This window comes from Dermacentor variabilis, chromosome 3 (assembly GCF_050947875.1).
Source record: "Dermacentor variabilis isolate Ectoservices chromosome 3, ASM5094787v1, whole genome shotgun sequence".
Taxonomy (NCBI): domain Eukaryota; kingdom Metazoa; phylum Arthropoda; class Arachnida; order Ixodida; family Ixodidae; genus Dermacentor; species Dermacentor variabilis.
In genome coordinates this window covers 81,069,733-81,097,556 of record NC_134570.1, presented here as the reverse complement: position 1 = coordinate 81,097,556, position 27,824 = coordinate 81,069,733, and the positions used below count along the sequence as shown (strand labels likewise).

The window sequence follows — 27,824 nt, the reverse complement described above, 5'->3', positions numbered from 1 at the left end:
TTGTGCATGTGCGCGAAGTGTTATTGTCTTCATGTGTCTACAACATACGCAATATATAGCACGAAGATTTGACACCCGCGATTCACATGGTTGCAGAGTGATCGCAGCGCCAGAGTTCTGCCCAGTAATGTGTTTGTAGAAAACCGCGAGTGGAGCGTGGCCTCCGAAACCGCAACGAGCCGGCGTGATCTTGGAGGCCACGAGTGAAGCCATAAAGCGGAGTTTTTTTTTTCCATCTATAGGGACTACAATATTCAGCACACTCTATACGCCGGCGCACTCACTGGGCGTGCAGGCTTCCGTAGTAGACGCAGACGGAGGAGAGCGCCGACGCAGCCAGTGACACCGGCAGCGTAATCAGCGTCCAGCTCCAGAAGGACAGCGACGAGCTGCGCGTGTGAACGACCGCAAGAGATGCAAGGTGAGATTGATCGATCGGTTTGCAGAAAAAGGTTAGACGCATCGCTCTAGTGCTACGAAAAGTGCAGTACAGCGGGGAGCTATAGCTGGATGAATTCTGACATCTCTTGCTATAGTAGCGACGAACCAGAAGGCGATCACGACGAGGACAGTGCAGCAAGATGCGTCTATAAATACACAAAGAAAAAATGAGTGTAGCGGCGAGGCACGGTTATTAAGTGGGGGAGGGGGGAGGGGAATAGAAATAGTAAACAAGTAATACGATGAGTCAGAAAGCTCGCATGCTACATAAGGAAACCTAATTTTGGCGAGCTCGGCAACACCGTTAGACAAGGCTTCGCCAGGCTCGGGACTTCTCTGAACTCTGCGAACTATGGCGGTGGACAGGATGAGCCGCGGCACCTAAACAAGTATACTGGAGGACCTTGAGCCGTCAACGAGTGGACAACATTTTAGTGGCACCTGCGGGTACACACCTTTACGCAGAATGCAAACTGTTCGAAAAAAAAGAAAGAAAACAAAAAGAAAGTTTAGAGACAGACTCGATACACGCAGCTATTCAGGATGTCTCAGCTATCATGCATCAACGTTTAAAGATATGCGAAGGCGACGTAGCTGGACAGAACCAAGGTAATGTTGTTTGCCATAGCTCGGAGTTACTCAGGAGTATTTATTTAGCATTCCGCCTAATTACGTTAGTATTAATTAATTAATCAACTTATCAAATACTATAGTTAGACGAAAACTGTCGATGAGAAGATTGTAGATCGACATGAAAATACTCCCGATACAGCTTTCTGTATACACCATTTTTGCTGCGTGAGTTTATTCTGAGCCGTGATCCCGCGAAGAAATATTGCAGCGAACATCGCTGACGCTGCGCTACGCTTTGCCTGAAAACAGGATCCAGCGTCGACACACCGCTACAAACACACATCCTGCGTGTTTGTTCCATGTTGTTTTATTTCGCTCCCGAGTGAAGTTGCGACGAGGAAAGTTTGCCAAAGTCGGTGCCTACTGTTAGCGGCTGCTGTGTTCTTGCACTGTGTCGCTGCGTATTCCGTCGGACGGGGTGAAGTGATGGAACAAAGCCATTCTCAGGAGAAATGAGGAAAGCGTGCGCGCATGAAACAGACCTATGAGTGTCTCAACAGAAAACATTTGCAAAAGAAGCCTCCAATGCAAAGATTTCTTGCCTTCAACTTAGCGTGAACGATCGTTGTCAGCACTGAGATAGTCGAGCGTCTAGCGGCGGTGTTCGAGCGTCGTGTAGCACTATCGATTGATTGATGTCCACCAGTGCTCACTGCACGCGCGTGCTGTAGAATGCGTGCTGTGATATAATCACGCATAAAGGTGTGCTGCTAGAGCTCGATATGCTTTCTCACAACACAGCTCCACAAGCGACTTTTGTCACCTGCAATGAAGCTAAAGGGCAGACGACGGGCAGCGCTGTAGAAGGCATGGGGTTATTTTTCTCTCGCGATCCGGCATGTGCTGTATGGCACGTGAGAGCTCTACTAAACCCGTCATCAAAATACAAAAGCCTTTATTTATACCGAGAATTGCGCGTTTCAGAAGCGTGACCTTTTGAGCGGGACTATTTTAGTCGCGGAGGCATTCGGCTGTCGCGCTTCGGTCATCTGGGCGGGGCCTCCCCTTTTTTCTAAAGTTGTATACGACTATAGATAGATTAGATAGATAGATAGATAGATAGATAGATAGATAGATAGATAGATAGATAGATAGATAGATAGATAGATAGATAGATAGATATAGATAGATAGATAGATAGATAGATAGATAGATAGATAGATAGATAGATAGGTAGATAGATTCAAAATGCTATTAGCATTAAAATAAAAAAGGCTTTACTGCCCATACCTGTCCATGTTGGCGGCGATAGCTTCTGCGCCCGGCATGAACCAATAGCTGGCGATGCTTCCCGCCACGCTGGTCATGTTGCCGCACACGCAGAGAGCCGCCAGAACTTCCTGGTTACGCTGCAACCTGCGGCGGTAGGCACTGTACGCTCTAACCAAAGCGTGAACTGGCCTTAACAAGGTTGTGGCAGAACCCTCAACTGCCAAAGCTGCAATAAAAGTTGGTGAGGGAGGGGGGGGGGGCGAGGAAGCCGACTGCGTAAATCCTTCGCAAACATTTCTGACGGACGTCCTACCAACTTGCACAGGCTTGAATTCCCTCTATGAAGACTACATCATCAGCTAAATATCACATTAAAAAATCTTGCCGGCCCTTAAAGATACACCACGGAAAAAATTTGAGTTACTGGGCTGCAATACTACAATGCCACTCCTACCGTTACAATATGTTTAGTGAAGCAGAAACGGGCCAGAAATGAAAAGACGGGGGGCGACGCCTGCGGGGAGTTCCCGCCCCAGCTCGCCGTGACGTCATGAATTCTGACGGCGTCTGCTAGGGCCTCGTTAAATTCTTATCGATAAAGACGGACTACATTGCACTTGAAGAGAGCCAACTACTGAATTTAGCAACAAGTTTCAGGAACTTTTGCTGAGCCATAGCGACTCACATGCACACACAAAAAAAAAATAAATGTTGTTTGAAATTTGTGACATCACGCACACAAATTAAAGAAAAAGTGAACTTTTACTTTTGTCTTTTTGTGTTAACCGACATATTGCAGCGAAATTATTAAAGATAGACTTTTGAATCAATACTGCAATAAGTATAAACTTATTTAGTGTTCCGTTTTAGCGGTCCATTGAAGCGTTCAGATTGAGAGATATTCTTGACGCATGTTATAAACTACAAAGTTTGTATAGGCGAATTGAAGCTTTTATGTACATATATCAAGCGGCTATAGCTTATTTGACATAACAGTTTCCAAGCAAGCGTTATTAAGTGAGGTGTGGGGTCAGTCTGGTGCGCTGATTGTTGCTAGAGGGCTGGCTAGATGTCTTCCTTCATGTAATAGGCGCACACGCTACTTTTACGTGATAAATTTTCTTGTGAGCGTTCGTGCGGTGAGCAGAGCTACGCTTGATTCTCACTGTCGTTCTTCATGGTCCTCGGGCTCATCCTGCTCCTTGGAACGGAACGACGACACTGAAAAGGAGACAAAGGCAGAGTAAAGAGTTGCATCGATCCGGTTTCTTCAGGTGGCGTTGGTATAATTCCCTAGAGTTCGCTGTTTTCAATTTTGAGCACAAAAATAAATTGTAAAATTTTTTTTTCGACGGTATTCCGAAAAAAAAAAAGCTCAGCCCTCCAGAACAGTTCAGCACGGGAGAAATAGAACTAACTAAGGAATTGTAATCGGGAGGGTGAGAATTAACGCTCGTCTATTTAAATTTAGGCGCAAGGTAAAGAAACACGGGTGGGTCCGAATTTATCCGGAGCTCTACTGTGCACATTCGAAAGGTTAGGTTCCACAATTTCTAAGTTTGCCGAGTTCATTCCTTTTGTCTATATTCGCGGCCTCAAAGGTGCCCCTCGTATTGCATTATGGTTCGGGCTCTCACGTAAATCGTCGCAGGTGAAACTACTTGATTTTGAATCAAGATACTTTTTAGCCCACGTTTAAAGTGAGAACAGCTCGAGAAACAGGGACAAGCGAAGACAGACACACACAGCGCTGACTTTCAACAGGTTGGAAGTCAGCGCTGCGTGTGTCTGTCTTCGTTGGTCCCTGTTTCGCGCGTTGAACTACCAAGATGCCCAAGCCTCTAACCTCCATACTTTAGGCCCTCGAGTCACAGTGTGCAAATTAGTTTAAGCGAATGCGGAAATGTATTTTTGCTAGTTCTGTCCAGTAGGGGCAAAAAGAGAACAGGGTCACGAAGCTGCGGCTAAACTGAAAACTTTGCATACAGAATCTGCCCCCCCCCCCCCCTGAACTTCAATGTAACTAGTATTGTTGTACACATCCGCTTTGCCGAATACATCTCCATGTTTGGCGCGATGTTCGAAGTACTGCACGTTGTTTCCTCAGCAATGGCGAAAGAACAAAGATACATTTTATATAAAACAAGGAAGGCAGAGAGGCCGACCTGAGCTGGTGCGCTCAAGCCCGCTATTCTGCGCAGGCGAAAAAATCGCCTTTTCTTTCTCGTAATGCCGGAAGCCAATGATTTAACTTTGCATATGCGTCGAGCCGGCGAGTCGATCCTTCTACTAAAAAAAAAAAAAAAAAAAAAACACGACACGACTTACCGTGCAACACCTCGAAAATGAATTACTCGCGATAATATTTGCTACTCTCTCACACCCAGAGGGCCCAAGAATGGGCGGAACATCACGGTATTCCTGCCCCGACTTGGACGCGGCCAGTAGGATCAAATAAAGTTCACTGTCTGTCTGTCTGTCTGTCTGTCTGTCTGTCTGTCTGTCTGTCTGTCTGTCTGTCTGTCTGTCTGTCTGTCTGTCTGTCTGTCTGTCTGTCTGTCTGTCTGTCACACACACACAAATAGAAACAAAAAAAGAAGGCACGAAGGATCATTCTCCACCTTAATAATAATTAATTTGTTAATTCATATACCTCCGAGGCATCAATGTGTGACAAGACGTGAAGGGTGGGCGCATATGTACAGCCGCCGCGGACTACATTATGAGGTGTTCTTCGATGGCGGACTTCAATTGCTGGTGACCTGTTATCAAGGCGATCCGGGCAGAAATTGTTGCTCCAGTCCTTAGTACGCAACTTAAAGCCTCATGCAATAATTGGTAGAGGTAGTTCTGGCGCTAGTGTTTACGGGAGCTGCAAAATGGGGTGGTTGACCCAGCATAGGAATTATGGGAAGTACATGGATTTGCCTAAACTTCGTCTTTCTGGCTTCAACCGGCTCCGGGAATTTGTAAAGCTCCTTATTTTAAACAATGTATTGCATAATAAGTAATTAACTATACATTATTAAAATTGTCCGACGGCAAGATTCGAACACTCGACCTCTATAGCGCAGACGGCCGATATCGAAACCATGACGCCCCGGACGCACGCATAGACAAGCGACATATAACGCCCTTATGCATTTATCGCGGGCAAGGCAGTGCCTTGAGACGCTTGGGGCGTTTCGAATTGGCTACCTCTACAAGCTGTAGCATTGAAATTAGTAGCGATTGTGCGTGTTCGCAGCATCTTCTGCACTTAGAAAAGTATATATTGCTTTGAAATTTATGACAGTGTAGGCATACAAAGCGTAATAAACGAATCCGCAAGAACATCTGAGCCTACAAGCCCGAAGGTCAGACAAAACCATGTACTTCTCATCATTCCCATGGTGGGTAAACGACTGCAGCGCCATAGTTGCGTCTAGTAATTATTGTAGAAAACTCTATGGTACGCAACGTCCAAAAAGAAAAAGACGTCTTTTATATGTCGTTATGTTGCGTGGTGCATAAATGGCGTTTTGATGGTTTGGAGGTCGTATGAAGTCGTTTTAAAGAAGTGCTAGGGAGGAAGAAACGTTCGTGAAAAAAGGCACAGACGCGCTATTGTATAAGACAAGATGCGAGTGTGCAACCATGAAGCTGAGGTTTAGAGGCGGTGATACTAGTGTAATGGCAGGAGTGCAGCTTGACTTCTCTACGTAGTCCGCAGCGCCTTAGAACAACTTTGCGTAATTTTGACATATTTATTAACAGCCATTAACAATTTGTGACTTGCGCCTACCGTGTGTCCCAGCTAACGTTAGCGAAGCTGCTCAACGAAAAAAAAAAGAATTAAACCATCGAAAAAACACGGTGCAAGGTAATAATTCTAAAATGTATGCTAATCTGTTGTCGCACGTCTGACGACCGAGCACCGTAAGTCTTACGATTACATCTTGCACCATCTTTCGTTAATCTTCTTTTTTTTTTTTCGTTTTCGTTGAGCAGCTCGGCTAACGTTAGCCGGGACACCCGTTATATGCATGGGCTTAGTCACAAGGCACTCACTGACGGCGGCCACGAGAGATCGGTCGTCCGCGCGAAACCGTTGAAACTGGCCGGCGCGCTTCGGGGACTCGCGGCCGGGCAGCACCACCTGGTTCTGGTGGCGGATCAGGATGCGCGGCTGGCGCCCCGGGAGAGAGAATCGGCCACCGCTGCCGACAGCCGGCTCCGGTGACACGGTCGCCACAGCCAACGATACGCGGCGCTGTGAGCGCTGATGAGAACGCGGGCAGACGCGAGACGTTAAGCAAGGAACTTCATAGCTCGGGGAGAACTCTTCGATAACATCCCCCCCCCCCCCGCCTATATACTGAAATACATGCAAAATGCACAAATGCTATTTCGAGACAAGCACTGGGTCGACTCGAATGAAATTTGCTGCGTTTGAGAAAGAAAGTTACGTTTCTTGTGCCTGTAAAACGCAATATTCCGATTTACGGTCCCGAATGTTTTTACAAGATTGCCGCAAATTGGTTAACTAAAAAAAAAGAACATATAAGCTCGAATTTTAGAAAATTTTGCACCAAGAACGGGTGTTACAGTTCTGTAAGTCTGCATCCATTAAAGCATATAAGGCGGACAAATTTGATATTTGAATTTACAGCTTACGCGAACTTGTTACTTTGTTTACAAGAGCTTTGTAAAAGTTCTACTCGCATATTACCAGTACATTTTAGAGCGGCCTATAATGCATCAAATTTGTCCGCTTTAGATGTAATATTTAGTGCAGCCTACAGATCTGCGATATCATTTCTCATTGTGGAATTACAGAGTTGAATACTTGATAGTCTTCCTCTTTACAATATTGCAATTTTCGATCCACGTATGTTTGTATACATATTATTTAAAATCCTATGGCATTATAGAAGAGAGTGGTTACAAAGCAACCGAAAATAAAACGGATTGTAGCAATAAATCAATGCATGGCAGTATGCTATAAAGAAATATCGACGCCCTAAATAACAAATCTGCTTTATGATGTCCTCATATTAAACCTTTTTAAATTACCCGCCGTGGTTGCTCAGTGGCTAGGGTGTTGGGGTGCTGAGCATGAGTTCGCGCGATGGAATCGCGGCCACGGCGGCCGCATTTCGACGGGGTGATATGCGAAAACAACCGTGTACTTGGATTTAGGAGCACGTTAATGAACCCCAGGTGGTTTAACTTTTCGGAGTCCTCCCCTAAGGCGTGCCTCATAATCAGTTCGAATTTTGACTCGTAAAGCCTCTTGTCCTGTGGCGCTTGTCCTGTGTCGTTCTCCCTCTCATGATCGTCTTAGATGGCGCTGTTCCTTCCTAATCCTCTTAATTTATTTAATTTCAATTTTTTTAAATGTAAGAAAGCTGAACAAATTGGTAGCAGTGGATGCCGAAAACAGTGGCAGTTTTGCCCGAAAGGCATTGATTGCTGTAGCGAATTAGTAGAGAGTTATACGAATTAAGGATAGTAGTTTCATGGGCTGTATTAATTTGTTAAGCATTCGCTTACTAACTAAATTAACAAGCATGATGTCACGCGCACATAATCAAACGTAAACACATCACACTCGATGACCACGCAAACTTGCTAGCGATACGGCGGAGTGAGAAAACGCGGCAGCAGCAGCGAGCGAATTGACCTTCGTGCTGCCTCTCGCCTAGCGACGAGAACACAGCGCACGCGAAACCATCAGAACTCGGCGCACTCTTTCCCCATAGCAGATCGCTTTCCGCGTATGGCGCGGGGCGGCCGCGCCCTCCGCTCCCTCCCCTCCTGCCCGGTGCCTTGCGGTGTTGAGCCGCGCCGAGCTTTCTCCCCGTTTTCCTCCTTTGCGTGCACGAGACTGAGCCACCAATGTCAGTTTGCCTCGCACGCTTTCACTCGCACCGACAGCATACGGCGCGGCGACGACGTTATCGCCCTTGGACTTTATACGGAAGATCGCGGAGACGGTAGAAATGCGCCTGGAATGTCCACATAGTTGCTATCGCAACGAGAAAAACATTCTACAATCCTATGTGCTTAGAAAGAGCCCCCAACGTTAAGCCTTACCGTTAAGAGGAAGGTTTAACTCTGCCGCTTCTATCCAAATACTTGGGAATGTATAAAATACTTTTTCCTGGCAACCACTTCGATGAGCGTTGTTGCATTTTAAAGAAGAGCGTACACGGACAGGAAGAAGAAAAGGTGCAGCCTTTCGACTAATGTTTGCCACGTGCACAAATGTATAGCTATACTTGCAATTAGTTTTCGCTTGTTTATCGTTTGTTGTTTGTTTACTTGTCGTTTCTTATGTTCTTGCGCGATAATGGAGCTACTGTGTTGTGTATCTTTCTGAGCGAAAGAAAAGTTTTCTAGGAAGTCAGCTCTTTGTTCTTTTTTCCTGCGTACGTATTTCCTTGCGCCGTCTACCCACAATTAATTCATACCGCCTAGCTCACCTTTCATTGCTTTTAAAAGAAGGAGTCAAAATGCAGTAATTGAACAAAATGCCCAGGAACATAGAGCTCTATTATGATATTTGTCACGTACGTGTTTATGAGTTGCGGAAGTGTTTTGCGCTACTTCGTTTTTTTTTCGGCTGTATTTAGGTGCGTCGAGTGTTAATCTTATCTTTGCCAGCTTGTGTGCTCGCTCCCCGTTTATTCGCTATATCTGTGTAGCTAGGGGCATGCGTGCGTAAATGTTTCTTTGTCGTTCATATCACGCGGGGGAACATCATAAGAACGTGCGAGTTTCAGATAGACGCACCTGTAAGATACGTTCTTCACTTAGATAACGAGAGCAGTTTTACAAAAAATACCTTGCACTTCTGCTTTCTGCTGTCGCGAAATGGCGGCTGATGTTGCGTCGACGCGTGACATTTTTCGCATTTACGGAGACGAAATTTACGGACGTAATTTCTTAGGCTCCAGCCTATCTGATTGAGGTTTCGAAACAATGAGAAAGGGTCTATACCCGGGAATCCATACATTCTTTGAAAATTTATACACCTGAAGGAAACGTGTAATTTTGTACGCCTTATCAGAAATAAGTTTAATCTAACTTGACTGTACCGAAGGAAAGTAAATTAGTTATCTCACGGCAGGCTAAACAAAGTTCAGCATAACAATGTTTAGCAGCGAGTGGTCAGTGCATTTTCAAACCATCAACCTGCCTATCTTTTTTAACCACGAAGCCTTGGTGCCCTTCACACGCATTCTTCTCTTCCACCGGGCTCTATATGCGATATCTGAAACTTTAGCATAGGGCAGCGTATTTAACAAATTTATAAGTTTCGGCTTAGAATGTCCTTCCAATTAGGTTCGCCTCCTCCCAGAACACTATTGGGAACTACCAATGCCGGTGCCCGAAATCAGAGGCGTAACCACTGGTAAAAAAAAAAAAAAAAGAGGGGGGGGGGGGCTACGGGACTAAGCATCCGCTCTGAGAAGCAGGCTGGGAAATTTCGGTACGACATATTTTTCTACGTCAAGTAGCTTTCTTTGAATGTCAAAATTAAAGTGTACTGTTGGGCATGTGAGTGCGCACAGTAAAAAAAAAAAAATTTTCCAGAACTTGTACTCTAGTGTTCTTTTTCTGTCCCAGAGCTCAAGCATCCTGCCATTGCCAGCGTGGACTGCACTATATTCAGAATATTGCCTCAAATGCTTTTTTTTTTCTTCGACACTAACAGAAAAACGTTTTGTACAATAAGCCAGTTGCTTTCTGCCTTGTCACTTATTCGGCATGCACTTATGCCGGTGATATCTTTGCTGTTAAAAATGCAGCTCGTCGGTATTCCTGAATACAGTGCTCGCTGAAGCTTTAATTTTAAGTATAATTAAAAGGAGTACATACTGAGGTTGCTGATCGCCTGTGTTCCTGTACTGCAAGGTCATACCAACGTAAGATTACCGCCAAGTAAGAGCAATAAGCTAAGCAATTTTGGTACTTAGTGCTACAGATCGCCTATTGTTCTAAATGTATGAGCAAACTTAGTTTACCAATCAGATATTGCTATTTATTGTGTGCACTGTACCTTAGCACTTGACACTTTATTTATTTTGTTTTGCATCGTTCATTTCTGCAGCCAGTTTCCCGTCTTCTTTCTTTTGCTACAGTGACTCCTAATGCTTCAAATAAGGGGTAATGTACTTTTATGTGGGCATTACGTGTTGCTTAGTTTTATTGCTCGCCATCGTGTTCAGGGTATTGTCAATTTTTCTTACTTCAGATGAGAGGCAGGACTAATCAACTGCTATTCAAGCAGGAAGACAACAGCAAGGGTGATTGGGAGTAGATCTCAAGTAGGCGGTATACTCTAACAATGATACGCAATGAATGCAGTGGGCTCATTTTTCTGAAAAAAGCGCCTTTAGAGAAATTGCAGGAAAACTGATTATCTTGCTGCAAATGAGACAGCACCTCATTCTTGTGCCGTGGGATAAAATTACAGACGTCTGTATTAATTTTACGGAAAATTGCTCTAAATACGACATTGTGTTATTGCCGTACTGTAGAATGAAACTATGGACGTACGGGAAACATACCGTACCGCAAATTGCTGAAAACATAAGACGGCGGGTTACGGTGGGGCTGTGAAACGAAATTTCGGATGTCTTCATTTTCTTACGGGGAGTTTTTACGATGCTTCGAGCAAAGTCCAGTAAAGGCAACGAGACATTTTTACAGTATAGTTGGCGCTGTCCTCTTTTCTTTAGTCGAGTTATGTCCTCGCGTATTTTTTTATTTCAATTTATTTAGACATACATTGCCTGGGATGAAGAGACTAAAGGTAGATCATAACTCTGCCTGACTAGGGTCCCTCCACAAGTACATTGCCAACTAGCGGTGAGCTAGTAAGCAATAAATTGTTTTTAACGATTACTATAATATCGACAATAGCACAAATGCAATGAATGTGAAATCCGCGTCGCGTTAAACACGTCAGTAAAAATAAAAAAGTTTCACATCACACCACCATTAATCTTTAATAGGAAGGCACTAACGCCAGAAGTCGCCACTTCGCGCCGTGTCCGTGTCAAAGCTGCGAGGTTCAGTACCTGAGCCTGCGAGTCAATCGACGAGCCTGAGATGCGCACGCCGGCAGCCATGCTGCCCTGCGAAGGCGTGCGGCTGGGCGGCCCGAAGGCGGTGACTGCCCCTGCCGCCAGTGGTCCAGCTCCGACGGCTACAGGTAAGCCCGATGCCTGCAACCTGGAGTTAGAAACGCGCCGATGGCCGAGGCCATATGCGACTGGCTGGCCTAGGGAGACCTATGGCAGAGTTGGTTTGGGTTTCGGATTTTATTTGGTGATTGAATCATAAGCGTACTCAAGAATATCGCAAATATCCATTAGTACCGCATTTTTTTCTAAGTTCAAAGGAATGTGAAGCGCGAGCACATCGCCAAGGTTTCACTCAGCCAGTCGCCCTCGAAGACTACCTACTGTCCTAAAGCTTATTCTACCCCCTTATAAACTTCGGGATGTCTGTCACTGCAGGTACGATGCCAGAAAGCTGTGCGTAGTCGATAAGCAGCTGCAGACTTCCGTGCTGCGTGGAGTACAGAGGAAGGTATAAGCGCTTAGCCGCAACCAGTCGGCATTGATCACGGGCTACTTGCCCTAAAGAAACTATATAAACTTTCGCCTACCCACCTACCGCTAATCATCCCGCGATCCTTCTAATCAAAAGATGTATGGGAAGTTTATAGCCGCGGACAGTGGACTGCTCAGCCTTTCTTGCTGCAAGATCCACCGCCGGTTAGAACGCGACCTGTCGAAATTCGGCTACATCGCACGGCTCTGGCCAGCATAGGTGCACAGAAGGCTTCTTCTTCTATCGCCAGTGCCGTGAGGTCGCCGAGCGCGAACGTTTGGAATAAACGGCGCACACTATAAAGTAATTTACACCCTTAAAAGTGAGAAATGTTGTAAATGTGTCCACAACTCACACCCTTAGGGTGTGATTTATGTAACTCGGACCTTAAGGGTGTGAGTTATGTAGTCACATTTACACCCTTTTTAACCTTTAGAGTTGTCATTTTACAGTGCAGCGCTTACTCCTTGCCTGTTCCTTCGGCTCAGTCAAGTCAGCTAGCTGCGCATCGCGACAACATCGCGAATCCGTTCGATGTTCACATGTGAAGCGTGGATCGCACCTGGCGACTGAGGGTCGTCTCGTGCTGGCGCTCAGCAAGCGCCGTAGTGAAGGCGGCACCTCGTTTCGCTGGTCCTGGGGCACGTGGAACCGATCGCTGTCCTTGAAGACGTGCGCCTTTTCGGCGAACGATTGGCGGCGGTGCTTCCTGGAGCCGAATACTGTAGTACGTAGCTTTCGGCCTGCAGGATGCTTGCCCTTGTGGTGCTTGCCTTGGGGCTCTTCGCATTCGGGTTCTTTGCCCTCGGGCTGCTCGCCCTCCGGTTGCTCCACTGGCGGCGGGGTCTGCAACTCATCGGCTGGAACGTCCGCAAACCTGGGTCCGCTAGCAGCGCGATCGGAAGACGTATATATATATATATATATATATATATAGCGTGGTATGTACTACGACGAGAAATGTCGCAATCGCATGTATATAGTACGGAGCCGCGAGGGTTGTGCAGTATTTCGGGCACGGGGTGTACTAGTAAAGAGCTTTCAGCCGATGTTTTCGATTGTACGGGCGACTCTACGGATCTTACAGCAGCGCTCGAGCTGTTCTTGCGAATGAATCCAGACCGATTATGCCCCTATGCGTCATTCTCGGAGCAGTTATACATGCAAAAACACTCGTATGCATTAGTGTTGGTTCTCGTATACAGTAATCATTTATGACCATATGGAATTCCGTATAAAACCTGCATAATGATATCGGATTACTGGATATGAAAGGTATATGAGGTATATGGAGATATTAAAGCTGTCGTCTTACAGGCTTCCATTTACGGGCCCCTCACCAGGCCCCGTAGCAAATTTTGGCTATAGGCTGGAAGTTGTTACGTGTCCTCTAGGGAGCGTTCTGCCGCAAAAATGTTCAAATCGGCGCACTAATAGCGCACGGTTTCGCACGCTGTGCGCAAGGACACATGACTAGAGGTATAATTCAGCGCTACAGGAATACTGAGGCAGAACAAGCGGATCGCAGAGCATGATCACGCTCTGGAAAACGGTAGAAAATGTCATTGTTTCGGTACCTGCGCAAGTGACTGTAAAACCGCGGCAAGAAGCAGAAGAAGCGGAAGTACATCTCTCTCGCTTCGGTGCAAAGTAAAACCAAAATCACGCAGACATTTCGTTTGTGAATTTTATTATTTCTCTAAACTTAAATTCGTCAATTCAAGCAACAGATCACACAAATGACAGATGTTGCCTTCAAACCACGAGCGACGTCACACTGCGAACTGCGAAGTAAATAGGCTCAGGGACCATAGTACGCCACCGTCCGGCTTGGAGCGCGGCGTCCGCGAGAAGGAAAAACGGCGTTGGGTTTGAAATTTCAGACTTTTCCGCGGCGCGTAGCGATGTAATGCTTTGCAGACGCGATCGTTAGCGCGCATTACGTTCTCTGCGCTTGTCAGCTCAAAATGGCCGGACCTGGTGAGGGGCTCTGTAGGGCCGCGCGGCCGCATTGTATTCCGCCAACAATACAGGAATGGTAACTAAGCGAGACTTCTGCTGGATGGGCGGCATACCTCGGCGCGACTTCCTCATTGCCTGTCAAGAGAGAGACACGCCGCACTTCCTTCCTGATGATCCTCTTGGGCTGTTTCAAAATGGACATCTTGCGCGGCAGGGCCCCCAAATTCGGGTTCTGCGTGTTCAGGCGAGGATAATAGGTTGTTAAAGTGCACAGGAATGCTCTTTTGAACACGATAACAGAACGTTCATGATTTGTAGAGACAATGCTGCAGCGAATATGCGAGCCAAATATTATTTAACCTAACGCAACAGGTAGCCCACAATCTGACATAATGTGTCGGAATCAGGAGGTCAGCCCAGCTTCGGCTTTTGGGGGCACTCTTCATTGTGCCGCTGTCAATGACGTCATAGCCAGCGCGACAGCTCGTAAATGCGTGCCATTGTGCATTAGTTCATGATCATGAATTTCCCTGGATAAGCTGCGTACGCACCCTTGCTGTATCTTATGGGGCAGCGGCGATTGCTAACACGAGAGCTCGCATGTTTTCTAAATGCTCATGTGTTGCTCTCGAGTATACCCTTGTGCGACGCCAACCCTTAAAGGTTGCGATGAGGAAAGCGTGGAAGAAAAAATGGTATGCAGATCGAAAGCGCACGTTGGAATCCGTGTGAGGTGGTAATTAAAGTCCGTGTAACCAAATGAACTTTGTATTATTCTGCTGGTCTAAATTTTGTAGCAGGTGTAATCTCATGCAATCTTTATCCTTGAGTACAACGCTGTTCACAGTTCGGCTATGCCGAAAGGCAAACATCAAATCATGCGCATGCCCAGTGTGAGACGTTGACGCAGTGATGCCACGAGGACGAAGACGATGCATGATGCTTGTGAAAGAAAGAATGGTGGTGAGAGTTTTATACATAAGAGGAAGGTATATGCACAGAAAGGTACACCTATATAGATAAGTAGGTCTCACGCACTGTGGGAATGGGCGCAAGTGAAACTCTAGTGACATTGAGGGGCGAGCAGCGCGCATTTCGGCGCCGAACGCGTCTCACAACCGTTCTCCGACATGTAGTTTCGTTAAAGGGACACTAAATGGTACCAGAAAGTCAAGTTAAAGTGATAAAGCAGTGCATCTAGAACGTCTAAGGCGTCAATATAATCGGGAACAGAGCGTTAGTAACCGATAAATTGAGGTAAATGCACGACACGATTTGAGACCACCCAGCGACATTCCGGTACTAGCCCGATGACGAAAGCACTCCCCATCATAATTTGTCACTAGTACTCAACTACTCGTATTAAAAAGATCATTTCATTAGGTTATAAGACGGGAAAAAAAGCTACTTGTCTACTTCTATTCGACTCTAAGAAAAAAATAACATTTTGACGTTAGCCTTGAGTAGTATGGGTGATCGAAAGGTTTCGGTTTCTCTCGACTCTGCGCGCTCGACTTTGCGCCACGCGGGCTTTGGAATTTCACTTGTTTCTTTATCGCGTCGTGCTGCGGTGGTCCTGCTGGCTGGCGAAACTTGCATTTGGAACAAGCAGCGAGAATGCCACGTCCATATGATGTCGTGGGATGGGCGAACGGTCCGCAGAACTTGGCCAAGGGCAGTTGCAGCGGCGAATCCAACGTTACTTATCACTGTGTGCCAACGAGTGAACTTCTCCGTTCGAAGTGGTTAAGTGCCGTACCTCTGCCACAGCGCGCTGGCAAAGAGCCGAAAAATCACGTAGTGTGCTCGCTGCACTTTCTTCCAGAGGATTACGAGTTTAACGCCGACTTACTGAAGTCGCGTGAAGTGCCTTTCAAGGCAGGCCGTCGTTGTCGTATAGTACGCAACGACGCCGGCAGCGCGAGCCCTCAACAGCAGGTCACGTTCATCAGTGCTTAAATCGCTGAACTCGAGCCCAGCATCGCGAGCTAATGTGTCGTTGTCAGGGTCATCCATTGAAACGAGCGTCGAAGTTGGCGTCATAAAATAAAGAACCAGCTTATCGTCGTGCGCTTTCCCTTCCGCTAGCCACCGTAGTTCCGCTTTCGCGCTGCTGTCGGCTCTGTCTTGGCTTTTTTCCGGCCGCGCGTTTGAGTTTTGTGCAGAAAATCCGTAGCGCCGTCTGCGGGAGCCGTTTTACTCACCGACGGCGCAACGTCACTATGAGACCATGACGTCAATACTCCTCGATCGGAGGGCGGGTGATTTGAACTGCGCTAGAGGTACGCGGACACTTCAGAACGCATTTTCTCTTAAAATAAGTCTCTTCTTCGCACGAAACAAGCGTTTCGATGTTTCTGGGATGCTATTTCAACAGTCCAAGTTGACTTAATATTAACCTTTAGTGTCCCTTTAAGTAATCGTCCCAACCGGACGTGCCCGTCTTGAATTCTGCTCCCCGCTGTGTAGCAGAAGGCCACTCAAAGTCCACCACAACGTCAACGGACGTTTGAGCAAATAGCCGCTCATGGATTTGCGTCCGCTGTGGCAGTCGACTCTTACACACGTACCGCCGGTTCCAACCGTAGTCCCAAGATAACCTAAGGCTTGGGTCTAGGATACCCAGTTGAGAAACCTACGTCGGCTGCACGTTATAGAGCTTTGCGAGTGGTGTGCTTGGGAACTTTGTCGTGTGCTACACAACTCCGCTGGTCATCGACCTTCACAGACTGGAATGGCTCATGATTTTTTTGAACTGACGGCGGCAGCACAGTGCGCAGGCCGTCTAGAGGGTATGCCAATGTCTAAAGTTCTGAACACTGTATCGAAACACATTGATTTAAGTTGATGCCCATGGCGTAAGCACTGGTTCTTGCTTACACCCTTCCTGACTGAAGGGACGTACCTTGGCGTTGTGTCCAGCGGCGTCATTGGCGTCCCAGCACTCTGTGGGATCCGGATCATCGAGGCCCGCACGATGACGCTTCCAAAGGGCAACAGCAAGTTCCTCGTACAGCAACAATGTCTCCACCTTGAAAACAGCCGTTGAACACGTCTCCCCCATACAGACTCTGCTATTTGGCTATAGTCGCTAGGCTCGTGAAACATGTTAACAGCTCAAAACTGAACGGGACACTAGTAGCACGCAAGCTGGTGCACTGTTTATGGTGCCAGTTGTCTGATCCTTGCGTCCGGTTGGACTTGCCGCCATTAACGCGTGCCACGAATCTTTATGCAAGATCCGTAGTTGTGACTACTACTTCCAAATAAGCTACCAACTAAAATTGACGTCACAGACAGATGAATCACGCCAACAGCGCAAGGTAGTATGTTCAACTACTGTGCATACAGAGCACACAGCGCCGGCTCACCGACGTTCGCGATCTTGCCTCAATTGTCAACCTGCCAGGCATTTCTTAATGAGATAGCATTATAGGTGGACATCAACCATTTTAGGGGTAACACTGGCCTAAAAGCTGGAGGAATTCTCGTTTGTGTTCTTTGTCTTCTTTTTCTTTTAAAGGTTTAACTGTACATTTATTGATCATTTAATGCAGTGCCAATAAATTCTTTAGCTGCAAGTCGGTGCTGTGCGCGTGTGTGGGGAGGGAGGAGAGAGCCTTTTTGCACTCGGCTCCTATCCAGATGTGGCCACCGCGGCTGCGATTCAATCCGTGACCTCGAAGATCGGCAGCGCAGCGCCACAGCCACTGTGCTACCGCGGCGGATCTCCACGTCGAAGCAAGTCGCGTACGGTATAGGGGAGCGGGGGGATGCGAACCTCGGTTGTGTGGCCCACTGCGTCGTCAGCCACAGCGCTCTCCAGGCATCGCTGGACGTCCTGGAGTCCGTGCTCGCGCTCGAACTTGCAGACCCGCTCCGCCAGGCACGTGACAAGCACGGAGACCAGGCTCTGTGGCAGCACCAGCGAGGCCACGAACGTGGCGGCCGTGAGGATGGCCAGCACGGGCCGTGCGCGGCCCCCGAAGCGGCCGACCAGCGCGCAGCTGAGCCGACCCACGGTCGCCGTGTCGTCGCCCGCCAGGACCAGCCAGAGCAGCAGCGCGGCCGTCAGCACGTCCATCTAGTGACCGGGCCACAAGAAAAGCCCTTTTCGAAACTGTCAACCTCGAAAAGACCCCATCTAGATAATGTCCTTCTAAGACCCGATTGCATCTTAGGAACATAATCGCTTTTCAAGTCCCTTCTTGCCCCCGACTGTTATATGTTACGAGCGTGAAAAAAAAATTTTGTTTAAAGAATATTCTACTATTTTATTGCTTCATTTCTGCGTTCGTAACGTTATGAAAACTGGCGTGCGCGCGAGTGCTACGCGACGAGGGGCACGTGCCTATTCCCCAAGGCAGACACAGCCACGGTCAGGAAAATCTGGCAGGGTTTGCTTTAAAGCACTATAGGATCGAACGTAGTGCTGGAATCTAATCGACGCGACGCTTGTTTGAGAAAGCGAGGGATCAGCAGTAGCAGATCACGGGAGCATAGCCTCGTCGCATGTAGCTGTTATCTGTCTTCGTCGCGAGGACGAAGGCGCTATGCGAAGCTTGTCGAGGGAATCGCGTGGACTTCTCGACGCCACCGCGAAGTCTGTTCGAAGCCTTTTGCGAGGCCCTCCTTAAACGGACCGGTGGTGCGCTGCTGCGTATGAGCCGCATACTGCAGCCGCGCTCCTCTCTCGCGCTTCGCTCTGGTCACGCCGCACTATCTAGCGGCGCCGCCGTCGTGAAGTCCGGATCTGGCCTCCGAGATGCGTGGCGCGCCAGTGCGCTCGAACGCTGGAACCTTACAATTGCTTCCTCGCTGGTCGCGCGCATTCGCGGCGAGGCTCGCTAAAGCTTCGGGCTGCTGTCCTTGAAGAACCAGTGTGATGGGAGTTCCATTGCGTCCAGCATCGAATAAATCACCGAATAAACCTAGGCGACCTTCAGCGAAGGGGGGAAGGAGAAACGAGTCGAAGCGTCGCCGGTAGGTGGAGGCGCGCTGGGTTTACCTGCTCTGGCAGTTGCTGCAGGTTTTGTTTGCGATACAGACGTACCGTTTCCGTCTCGTGTGAACATCGTCATCGCGCGCTGTACGCTGCGTGTGCGAGTCAAAGCTCGCGATGGCGAGCCGACGATGGCAGCTCAATATCAAGGCGGAAAGCGAGGGGGGGGGGGAGGTGTTTCTACTTCTGCGGCTGCTGCGTATAGCGCGGCCATGCGAGCCCTTTCTTGAATACGATATCTGCAATGCGGACAGTGTAGGTGTCTAAGCGCGCCGAGGGCCGACAACTTCGTATGCGCTATAGCCCACATACGCTTGCACGTCACCCGCGTTCGCGAAATGAAACGTCACTCGCTTTTTTGGAAGTCGCAGCAATACGAAGAAACAGACAATGAAATCAGAGAAAGCACATGGGAAATTGTTATGTTTAAATTGAAGTTTAGAAAAATAAGCTGAAGGGAAATGAAAGTACGTGAAAAGCAGGCACGAAAGCCGCTGGTGGGAGCTGACCCTACACCTTCGGAATTACCTTTGCGCTGCTTAACACATTAAGCTATCACGACGGCCGTCCACTTTTTGCGGTACTTGTATGTGCGTGCAAGATTAGCGTTAGCCAGTGGTGCTCACGGCCACGTCGGTGGACGATCCACTTTAACCACGGGGGATCATTGCGCAAGACAGCAGTACACATGTGGGAACGCTATGGTAGCGAAATAATAAAAAAAAAAACAGACGCGATGTGTCATGTCTGCCCTACTGCAGCTCATGGGTTTTGCCCCACCGCCGTTCAGGCACTGGTCAGAGGTCGCATCACACTGATAAAGTCATCGAACTTATCCGTGTCCTTAACATGGGCAACCTCCTCTGCAACTGTCCTTGTAGCACCAAACGACCAAGTTTCTACGCGTAAAATGGTAAACTATAACAGACTCGACCAATTCAGTGTTCGCCTTTGTTGTCTCCCCGTTGAAGCGTTGCACGCATACCGAGAGGTAGTTGGAGGCGATCTGCTCGTGTCCCATGATTCCGAGCAATGGCAGAGCGATGGTGGGCAGAAAGGCAAGCACAGGCTTGGGCATGGCACGCAGCAGCCACCAGGACATCATCACCAGGACACAGTAGAAGCACCTGCTCTCCTGCGTGGCAGTGAGCGCCTCTTTAGTATTTGCATGGACCGTGCCGGTGCGCGGACCAACTTTCGGTTTCGCGACACAACCCACCTTGGTGCCAGGATAAAGTACCGGGCACAGGTAGAACGGCATCAGGTAGCCGAGCAGACCCGATGAACGTCGATCAGGCTCGGGTTCCGACCTTGTCGAGCTCCAGCGCCTACTTAGCTCTGCGGTGAGGATGTTGAGGCATGCGGTACAGATGAACCAAAAGAAAAAAAAAGAACAGCTTCCTTTCCTTATAGTGCGGAGCCGTGATAGCAGCATATAGTGCAACACAATACCCGCATTAAAAAACCAACTGCAACAAATCTTCGAGCCGCGTAAGAAGTGTATAGATATGGTGCAGTTTCTTTGAAAAAAAATTATAATAATACTTCTGAAGTACGAGTCGACGCGTCACGAAAGGCTCGCAAAAAGTAGACGATTTTGATACCGAAGCTGAAAAAAAAGGAAAAAAAAAAAGAAAGGTAATGCCGCCATTGCAACTCCCCGGAAGTGACGCACCACTCGGAATGCGCGGCTCCACTGCATTAACTCCGAGACTGGCTGCCGCCTGCGGCTGCCCGCCGGGCGCTGAAACATCTCGGAGGCGACGTGCTGGGATTGACGCCATATCCGCTAGCCACTAGGTGCACTGTGCGCATGTGAGCTTAAGGTACACTATTTAAAGGCCGCTATTCTCATATGGCAGTTACCAGCCCTTTGGGGGCAACTTGCGAAGAGTTCCTTACCATATATGCTACCCACTCGCGTATTACCAATTCAGCGAAAGTGAAATTTAATTCCGAGGAAATGGATAATTCGTTTTTGAACCTCTGGACGAAGTGTTTTCGTTTATAGCTTTTGGCCTTTCGTGACTAGGGCGCACGACATGCCACAACATTTTTTTCTCTTCAATTTCCTTCTCTCTATATCGTTTTTTTTCTTTCTTCCGTGGCGTCATTCTTCTCTTGTTTGGCCCTTGCGCGCCTGCTTGCTCGAAAGGCCTCTCATGTACGACTTTTACAGCATCACGGCTACCTTGCGCGACCCCTATGGACCGTAGGCCAAACTAAGAGATGTTGGGGTGTTGTGTCTTTGAAACCCGGTACGTTTACATTTTGACATTTTGGGTCACATGGAAGCAGAACTGCGATGATACTTAAAGACGAATAAGCACACATGAAATTCATGCTAATGCATTTCTGTGGCATCATATAGCTTGTTCCACTGGCGTACATGGCAGTGCTACAGGAGAATTTTATGGGGAGGGGCGGAAACACCCCAGTACATGCCCTACCGGATGCTTTATCGTTCGAACGTAAGAAAAGGGAAAAAAAGCTGTCAGTTTTAACGTGCGACAAGTAATACCATTTAATCTTTGAGCTATTTGTGGCGTTCATTAAAGGGCAACTCCAGCGACTTTTCGACGTCAACGGATGTCGATGAAATTCGCTGCGTACGTTCGTCTGGATACTTCCGTCATGTACTCAAATAAGCAGATTTGAGAGTTGCACAGATCTTTTACAAATGAATTTATTTGTTGCCTCGAACACCCCATATTGCCTCATCCTGAGTTACGTATTGCGTATGACGTCAGGAGTGTTCCACGCAGAGTATTCCGGGATCATGCAGACGATAGCGACGAGGGCGTCGAGGAGTCGACGATCGTGAGTTATTGCATGGCGTGAGAAGTTGCTGTCGCGAAAAGTTGCGTTCCCTGTAGACGTGCAAAAGATGGGAGGCAAGTGGTGTCGCGTTGTTGGCCGAACGAGCTTCAGCCCTCGCCATCCACACACACAGTTTGAGCCGATGACGATCGCATTCAGCCGAGGTTTATGCTATATGCTGCCTCGCCTATATGTCGCAGTCGCGAAGTTCCTGCTGCTGGCGGACCTGAGCGACTGACCTAAAGCTAATTAAGCCATCAGGATAAAGAAAACTCCTTCTGTAGTTCAGTTTTGCCAATACAGATTTGAAATAATCCCTTCCTCATTTCAAACATTGCACACACAATAAGCGAGAAGCGACGACACGGAGCAGTATCGACATCGATACGTTACCGTTTTCGACGGAAAGCTGCCCGCCGCACTCACCGGCACGACCCTAAATTAAATGCGACTACGAAGAAGGGTGTATTTCTACGTATTGTTACGCCGACTCATTATTTAGCTTCCGAGGCGCACTGCTTGCCTCGTATCACAAATGGGCAACATGCGTAGGCCCCTTCGATACAGCAGCGTAAACAGCCGCCTCGTTCAGCTGCCAACGATGTCTACACTGGTATCGCCGTTTCCACGAGAATACTACGCGTCCTCTAATTGAACGATCACACGCGCGCAAAGTCCTCATCTATGTCCACTTTACGGGGCATATCGTGTGCATGAAGAGAATACGAAGAATGATAAGTAGGCAGCATAACAACGCTCCCACAATGGTCCCCCGCCCGCTGTTTTCGAAGGTGTGTGGTCGCTCACATATCAGTGAGGTTCAGAGTGATGCAACGGTGCACAAAATACACTTGTGTTGTTATGTACTGACATTAATTAATGTCGCCGATGAGCGGCTAGCAGTATATCTCAGGAGAACGACGAGTGCTGGCTGCACCTGCCGATATAAGCGAATGCACCGTTTTTGGTGCTTTGGATTGTCAGCGGCGTTCTTGCGGAATACAAATGCGGAAAGTCGTGCTCCACATCTTACAGTGAGCGTGCGAGGCGCTTCCCTGAGAAAGGGTAAAACACCTGAAATAGCAAGCAGCGCGTATAAAATAAGTGGTTAGGGTACCCTTGGTCTTCATGTTGTAGAACGATATGTAGCGTGTGAGCGCTGGCTCTCGCGGCGGCGGGTCGAATGCGAACGGCGATTGGTGGCTATTGAATTCGTCAGAATCGTACCTGTCGATATTTGACAGATCCGAAGAGCTGCTGCTGCAGCTGACAGCACCCGAAGGTCCGGCGCGGTTACGATTCAGCCGTGCGTGTGCTCTTTGTTGCCGGCGGGCGAGACCCCCTCTTCCTGCGAGTCTCCGGTTGTCAAAGCGCCGGCTCGAACTTAATTCCTTTCTTCGCTCCTCCTCCAATGCAACCCCTGTGCGGTGGCAATCAGAGAGCCAGATCGGTGGCGGCGGATCTGTATATGTGCACCGCCCGAGCCGAAATTGCCGCTGCCGTTCGCCCTGTGCGGTGGCAATCAGAGAGCCAGATCGGTGGCGGCTTGACATAAAGACAAACAGCAATTTCCTAACACTTATGCGGGAGAACATCCCGTTCCTCTCGCTCGTAACGCGTCCCACGGCTGTGACAACCTCGCGAGGCACTTGTATAGATCTCGTCTTTGAGAATCAAGCATTGGTGTACCAAGTCGAACATATATCAGTATATTTCTCCGACCACAAAGCTTCCTTCATGACTGTCAAGAACTGTTAGTGGAGTCTTTGTTAAAGGAATACGTGTGAAAAATAAAAAAAAAATTCTGTGATAGCGCATACATGTGTTGCTCGATTTCTTTGCCTCAATCTATCGAAAAGGTGAAACAGCTTATTTGCTGCGCTCAAATTTCGCATTAGGAAGTAACGTAATCGTCGGTAACTTTTTTATTATTCTTAAAGGAAATGCCTGCTGCCACTTCCTGTAATTTCACGTAATCCTCTTTACCGGGGGGGGGGGGGGGGGGTCACGACCCTGCCTATCCATGGCTTCAGCACCCATTGATTCTTGGCGGATTTTGCCGGAAAGAAGGCTTATCTCGTGGGAAATTCGGTTTATGCACTGGGAAACGCAGCACATGCGCTTACTATTGTTGTTCTTGACCATCGTACGAGAGAAAGTGGTAAACAAAAGCCTGTGCCTGCGCGGCAGGTGTTGGCACAGCCCGGACTAGACGCGTGAAAACGTGGCCATACCGCGTTGTCGTCTGCTCATGCTCAAGTCCCTAGATCGGCTTTTGCCAAGCAGCGACAAGTTCCTCCTCTCCTACCACGCTTTCCCTTGCGGCTCGCGTCGGCCGCCATGTTCTTCCTAACGCGCTTTTCGGCGGCGGCGGCAGCTGCTGCGGATGCTGCAGCAGCAGGCAGCAAGAAGCGCCCGGAAAAGTACGCTGACTTCCAGCAAACAGCGACAGATATACAGAAGTCACCTTCACTGAAAATCTGTAGCCGACACAACTGCGCAATCAAGAACCACTGAGCACGTGCTGCTGGACGAGTTGGTTATGCATGATTACAACGAAGGCGCCAAATAAAACAACGGACGAAGGAAGGGGACACGAGACAACCACGTAGGCGCACTAATAACTGAGCGTTTTATTTCTTGACACAGGAATAAATACCTGCTGTCAAGGATCAAAGCAACAGAAGAAACAGGGCCGTCATCTGCATCGCACAAGGAAACCACAATACAGAACAACTTCTACGTGCCGCTCTTATGTGACCGGAGAGCGCATTGTAAGGCTCACAAGTGAATTCCAGATTTTGATAGAACCTGTGTTTTGAACAGAGCTGATTATCAACTGACAAGGGAGATATTGGAAGCGCTTGAGATCAGAAAGCATGGTGATGAATGCATCAGTGAAGCCACAGTTTCCCTTTAGACAAAGGCACTTGTGTATCTTGGGAGCGGCACTTAGAAGTTGTTCTGTATTGTGGTTTCCTTGTGCGATGCAGATGACGGCCCTGTTTCTTCTTCTTGTTTTGATCCTTGACAGCAGGTATTTATTCCTGTGTCAAGAAATAAAACGCTCAGTTGTTAGTGCGCCTACGTGGTTGCCTCGTGTCCCCTTCCTTCGTCCGTTGTTTTATTTGGCGGCTTCGTTGTAATCAAGCAATCAAGAAAACAAGCGTGCTAGCGCCGTCGAACTCGGCAGCTGGACTGGCCCAGGAGAAACATGGCGGACGGAAGCAGCTCCCAGGCGGAAGTGTGCGCTGTCGAATAAAGTGCGTCGGTGGCGCCGCAAACGTTTTCGTTACCTAGTTCTTCTTTTTTTTAGAATAGCTCATAAATGAACTTTCGGCCAGACTGGAGCATTTGAGCGGAAGAGCGCACTCCAGCCCTATCGTGCACGAAGCAAACGCTGCGCATGCGCACAACAGTTGCATGTAGCTGTGGTCTGTTGCGAACCGTCGATACCGGGGCCGTCACGGGGTGCCGCGACTAGTCCGCTCGCTGAGCGCACTGCGGCCCGCTGAAGACGACCGGGATTGGCGCGTCGTGGGCACCAAAATTGTAAATAATGGTGTTTGCGTTCGTGAACGCACAAAATCAAAGTGCAACTGCGCGCCACAAAGAGGTTCGGTAGGCGATGCGTTGTGGGCACGCCGCTCTCCACCGTAGCCTGGCAGTGCAAGGCATTGAAGGAGGAGCAGGAGCGCCACGAAATGCATCGTAGGCAGCCTCTGATTTCTGAACTCCGCTTCCACTGAACCCATTAACTACGTCTTGCACCGAAGTATTTCTGAAATAGCCTATTTTAACATCAAATGCATCACTAGAATTTGATAAAAAGTGGTTCAGGGCCCCTTAAGCGCAGTACAAACGACGAGGCGGGGCCAGTAATATCGCTTGGTTAGGTATCTTTTCACAGGATTCTCTAGAATTCTGTCATGGTATATGTAGGCGGCAGTGAGCCGTCCCAGTTGTTGTTGAACACGATGAGGTGCAGTCAACGATAGCCTTTTACCTTGATGTGGTTAGACTTTTGCCATGTACTGTTCTAAAGTCGCTGTGAGTCGCTCTGAATTGGCCCTCCGAAAACCTTACGGGTCACTCTGCGCAGCGTTGTCTCGATCACTCACCGCTGAAGGAGCCACGACTGCCCTCCCCGCTTCTATTCTCCATGAAAGTCCTAGAAGTGTCCGACCGAGGGTTTCGTGAGCCTCGCCGAACGAAGATTACGCACCTGACCTGGAACGTGCAAAAGCGATGATGATCATAACTACTCAAATGCAGTGGCACCTAGCCCCTCAGGGCCGAGAGAGAGAGATGGGCGGCTTTCAGAAATGTATTACAGGTACGAATTTAGAAATATGCAATTACGATAAATAAATAAAAGGGGCAGTGACCTTAGAGGCAGTGAAGTGTACCAACTAAGTGACATTGTTCTTGTTTTGAAACAATGGCCCTTAACCCACTGAGAAGCATATGACGACGACGTCGTCGGCGACGACGATGATGATGATGATGAGGATGAAGCTCTGTCATGGCTGGTCCCCACTAAGAGGGATAGGCGAAGAATCAGGGCGGTAGGTGATAGGTAGATAAAATTTTTGTTGGAATACGAGAAACGCCAAGTAAAAAGCAAACAAAGAAGATGTTGGAATGACTAGACTACTATACGAGCGAGCATTCATACTAACTGACGGGTGCATTTTGAAAGAGGTTGCAATCAAGGAGAGAATCAATGCAATGTTAATAAAGAATTTGGAGAAACGAATTCCAGTGAAATGAATGCTAATCTGATAGATGGAATAAAACTGCGATAGTTAGCACGATGATCGTTTTGTTTCAGTTCAAAAATCAAACAATGCGCGACAAACGTCTCAGTGAATATAGCCTCGGGTAGAGACCCCAAATGATATTACCGGCATACTCGATCCTAATCCAATTCTGCCGAGTGGAGCTTCGAGTAATATCTTTCTCTGGTGTGAATATCCTCAGCATGATAAAAAGTAGTGTTCTAGTGATTCTATTTCATTGCAATTGTGACATAGAGGGGACATAGTTATAGCAGCTCTATGCAAAAATAAATTCAATTGTGGGATGCGACAACGTAATCTGACTTATGTACATTCCCACTGCCGAGAAGGTCACCACTGTTTATTCCAGCAAATACCGATATGCGGAAAGTCTGGAGATGGTATTGGCGACAATTTGCTTAAATCGTTTTGTAGGGAAAATGTTCTACATTTCGATGCAGTGACGTAAGCTGCATCCGGTAAAAATAAGAATCAAAGATCCACTTAAAGACGTTCTGTCTGATAAATCTGCCATTTCACTTAAGTATAGACCGCGGTGGCCAGGAATCCACAGCACATAATCTTTTTTTAAAAAGTTGTTGGGACTAAATTTCCGAACGCACTTGAGATAGTTGTATTCGTTGCCGTGGAAAGCGACGTACATACCGACAGATAATTTGCAACGAATACAGCTGACAATTGATTCGCAGGAAGTTTGCGCAGCACTAGAACAATCTACAATAATTCTGCTATGAAAATAGAAGTGTAATGCGGGAGGCGAATAGAAAAGGACCAACTAGGAGAAGGAGGGAAAGCGCGTTAACTAGCCTTCTCGTCTGACAGTGAAGCATCACTGGCTATTATACTGCTTGTTTCCAGTTGAGAAAGGTAATCTTGTAATTGTTCATTGAAATATTGAATGACATTGCTTTAGCATTTGAGGGCAAAATATTGTCAAATTCAATCCGGAGGCTTAACACGGATTGACTTGCCGAGTGAGTACGTTGAATTTGCACATTCAGTGCAAATTACTTGGTTCACTAATGAAATCGTACAATGACCTTCGAGAATTCTAAATATTTCATCATCATCATCATCATCATCATCATCATCCTAGTTACGCCCACTGCAGGGCAAAGGCCTCTCCCATACTTCTCCAACTACCCCGGTCATGTACTAATTGTGGCCATGTTGTCCCTGCAAACGTCTTAATGTCATCCGCCCACCTAACTTTCTGCCGCCCCCTGCTACGCATCCCTTCCCTTGGAATCCAGTCCGTAACCCTTAGTGACCATCGGTTATCTTCCCTCCTCATTACATGTCCGGCCCATGCCCATTTCTTTTTCTTGATTTCAACTAAGATG

The 27,824-nt window shown here is 47.8% G+C and overlaps 2 protein-coding genes across 7 annotated transcripts in view; one reads left to right on the top strand and one right to left on the bottom strand.

The window, feature by feature from the left end:
* The window catches only part of LOC142575940 (E3 ubiquitin-protein ligase MIB2-like), a 291,148-nt gene that overhangs the window by 8,180 nt on the left and 255,144 nt on the right, over window positions 1-27,824 (top strand). For 3 of the 6 annotated variants that reach the window (XR_012826743.1, XM_075685762.1, XM_075685771.1), the window contains exons 2-3: window positions 243-421; window positions 11,292-11,491. Coding sequence is in view for 3 of the 6 variants with exons in the window: in XM_075685762.1 (XP_075541877.1) it covers window positions 11,389-11,491 (103 nt within the window). In the remaining 3 variants the exon portion in view is untranslated. Of the gene's footprint in view, window positions 1-242; window positions 422-11,291; window positions 11,492-27,824 lie in introns of those variants that run through there. The other 3 variants (XM_075685763.1, XM_075685765.1, XM_075685766.1) reach the window with 3 other exon arrangements.
* On the bottom strand, window positions 11,790-25,878 carry LOC142573809 (uncharacterized). The gene is made up of 8 exons (XM_075683059.1): window positions 25,801-25,878; window positions 20,079-20,197; window positions 19,845-19,994; window positions 17,639-17,941; window positions 16,763-16,888; window positions 13,922-14,089; window positions 12,458-12,741; window positions 11,790-11,850 (listed from the first exon to the last, which is right to left on the bottom strand). The coding sequence occupies exons 1-8, from the start codon at window positions 25,841-25,843 to the stop codon at window positions 11,790-11,792; spliced, it is 1,254 nt and encodes a 417-aa protein (XP_075539174.1). The 5' UTR covers window positions 25,844-25,878.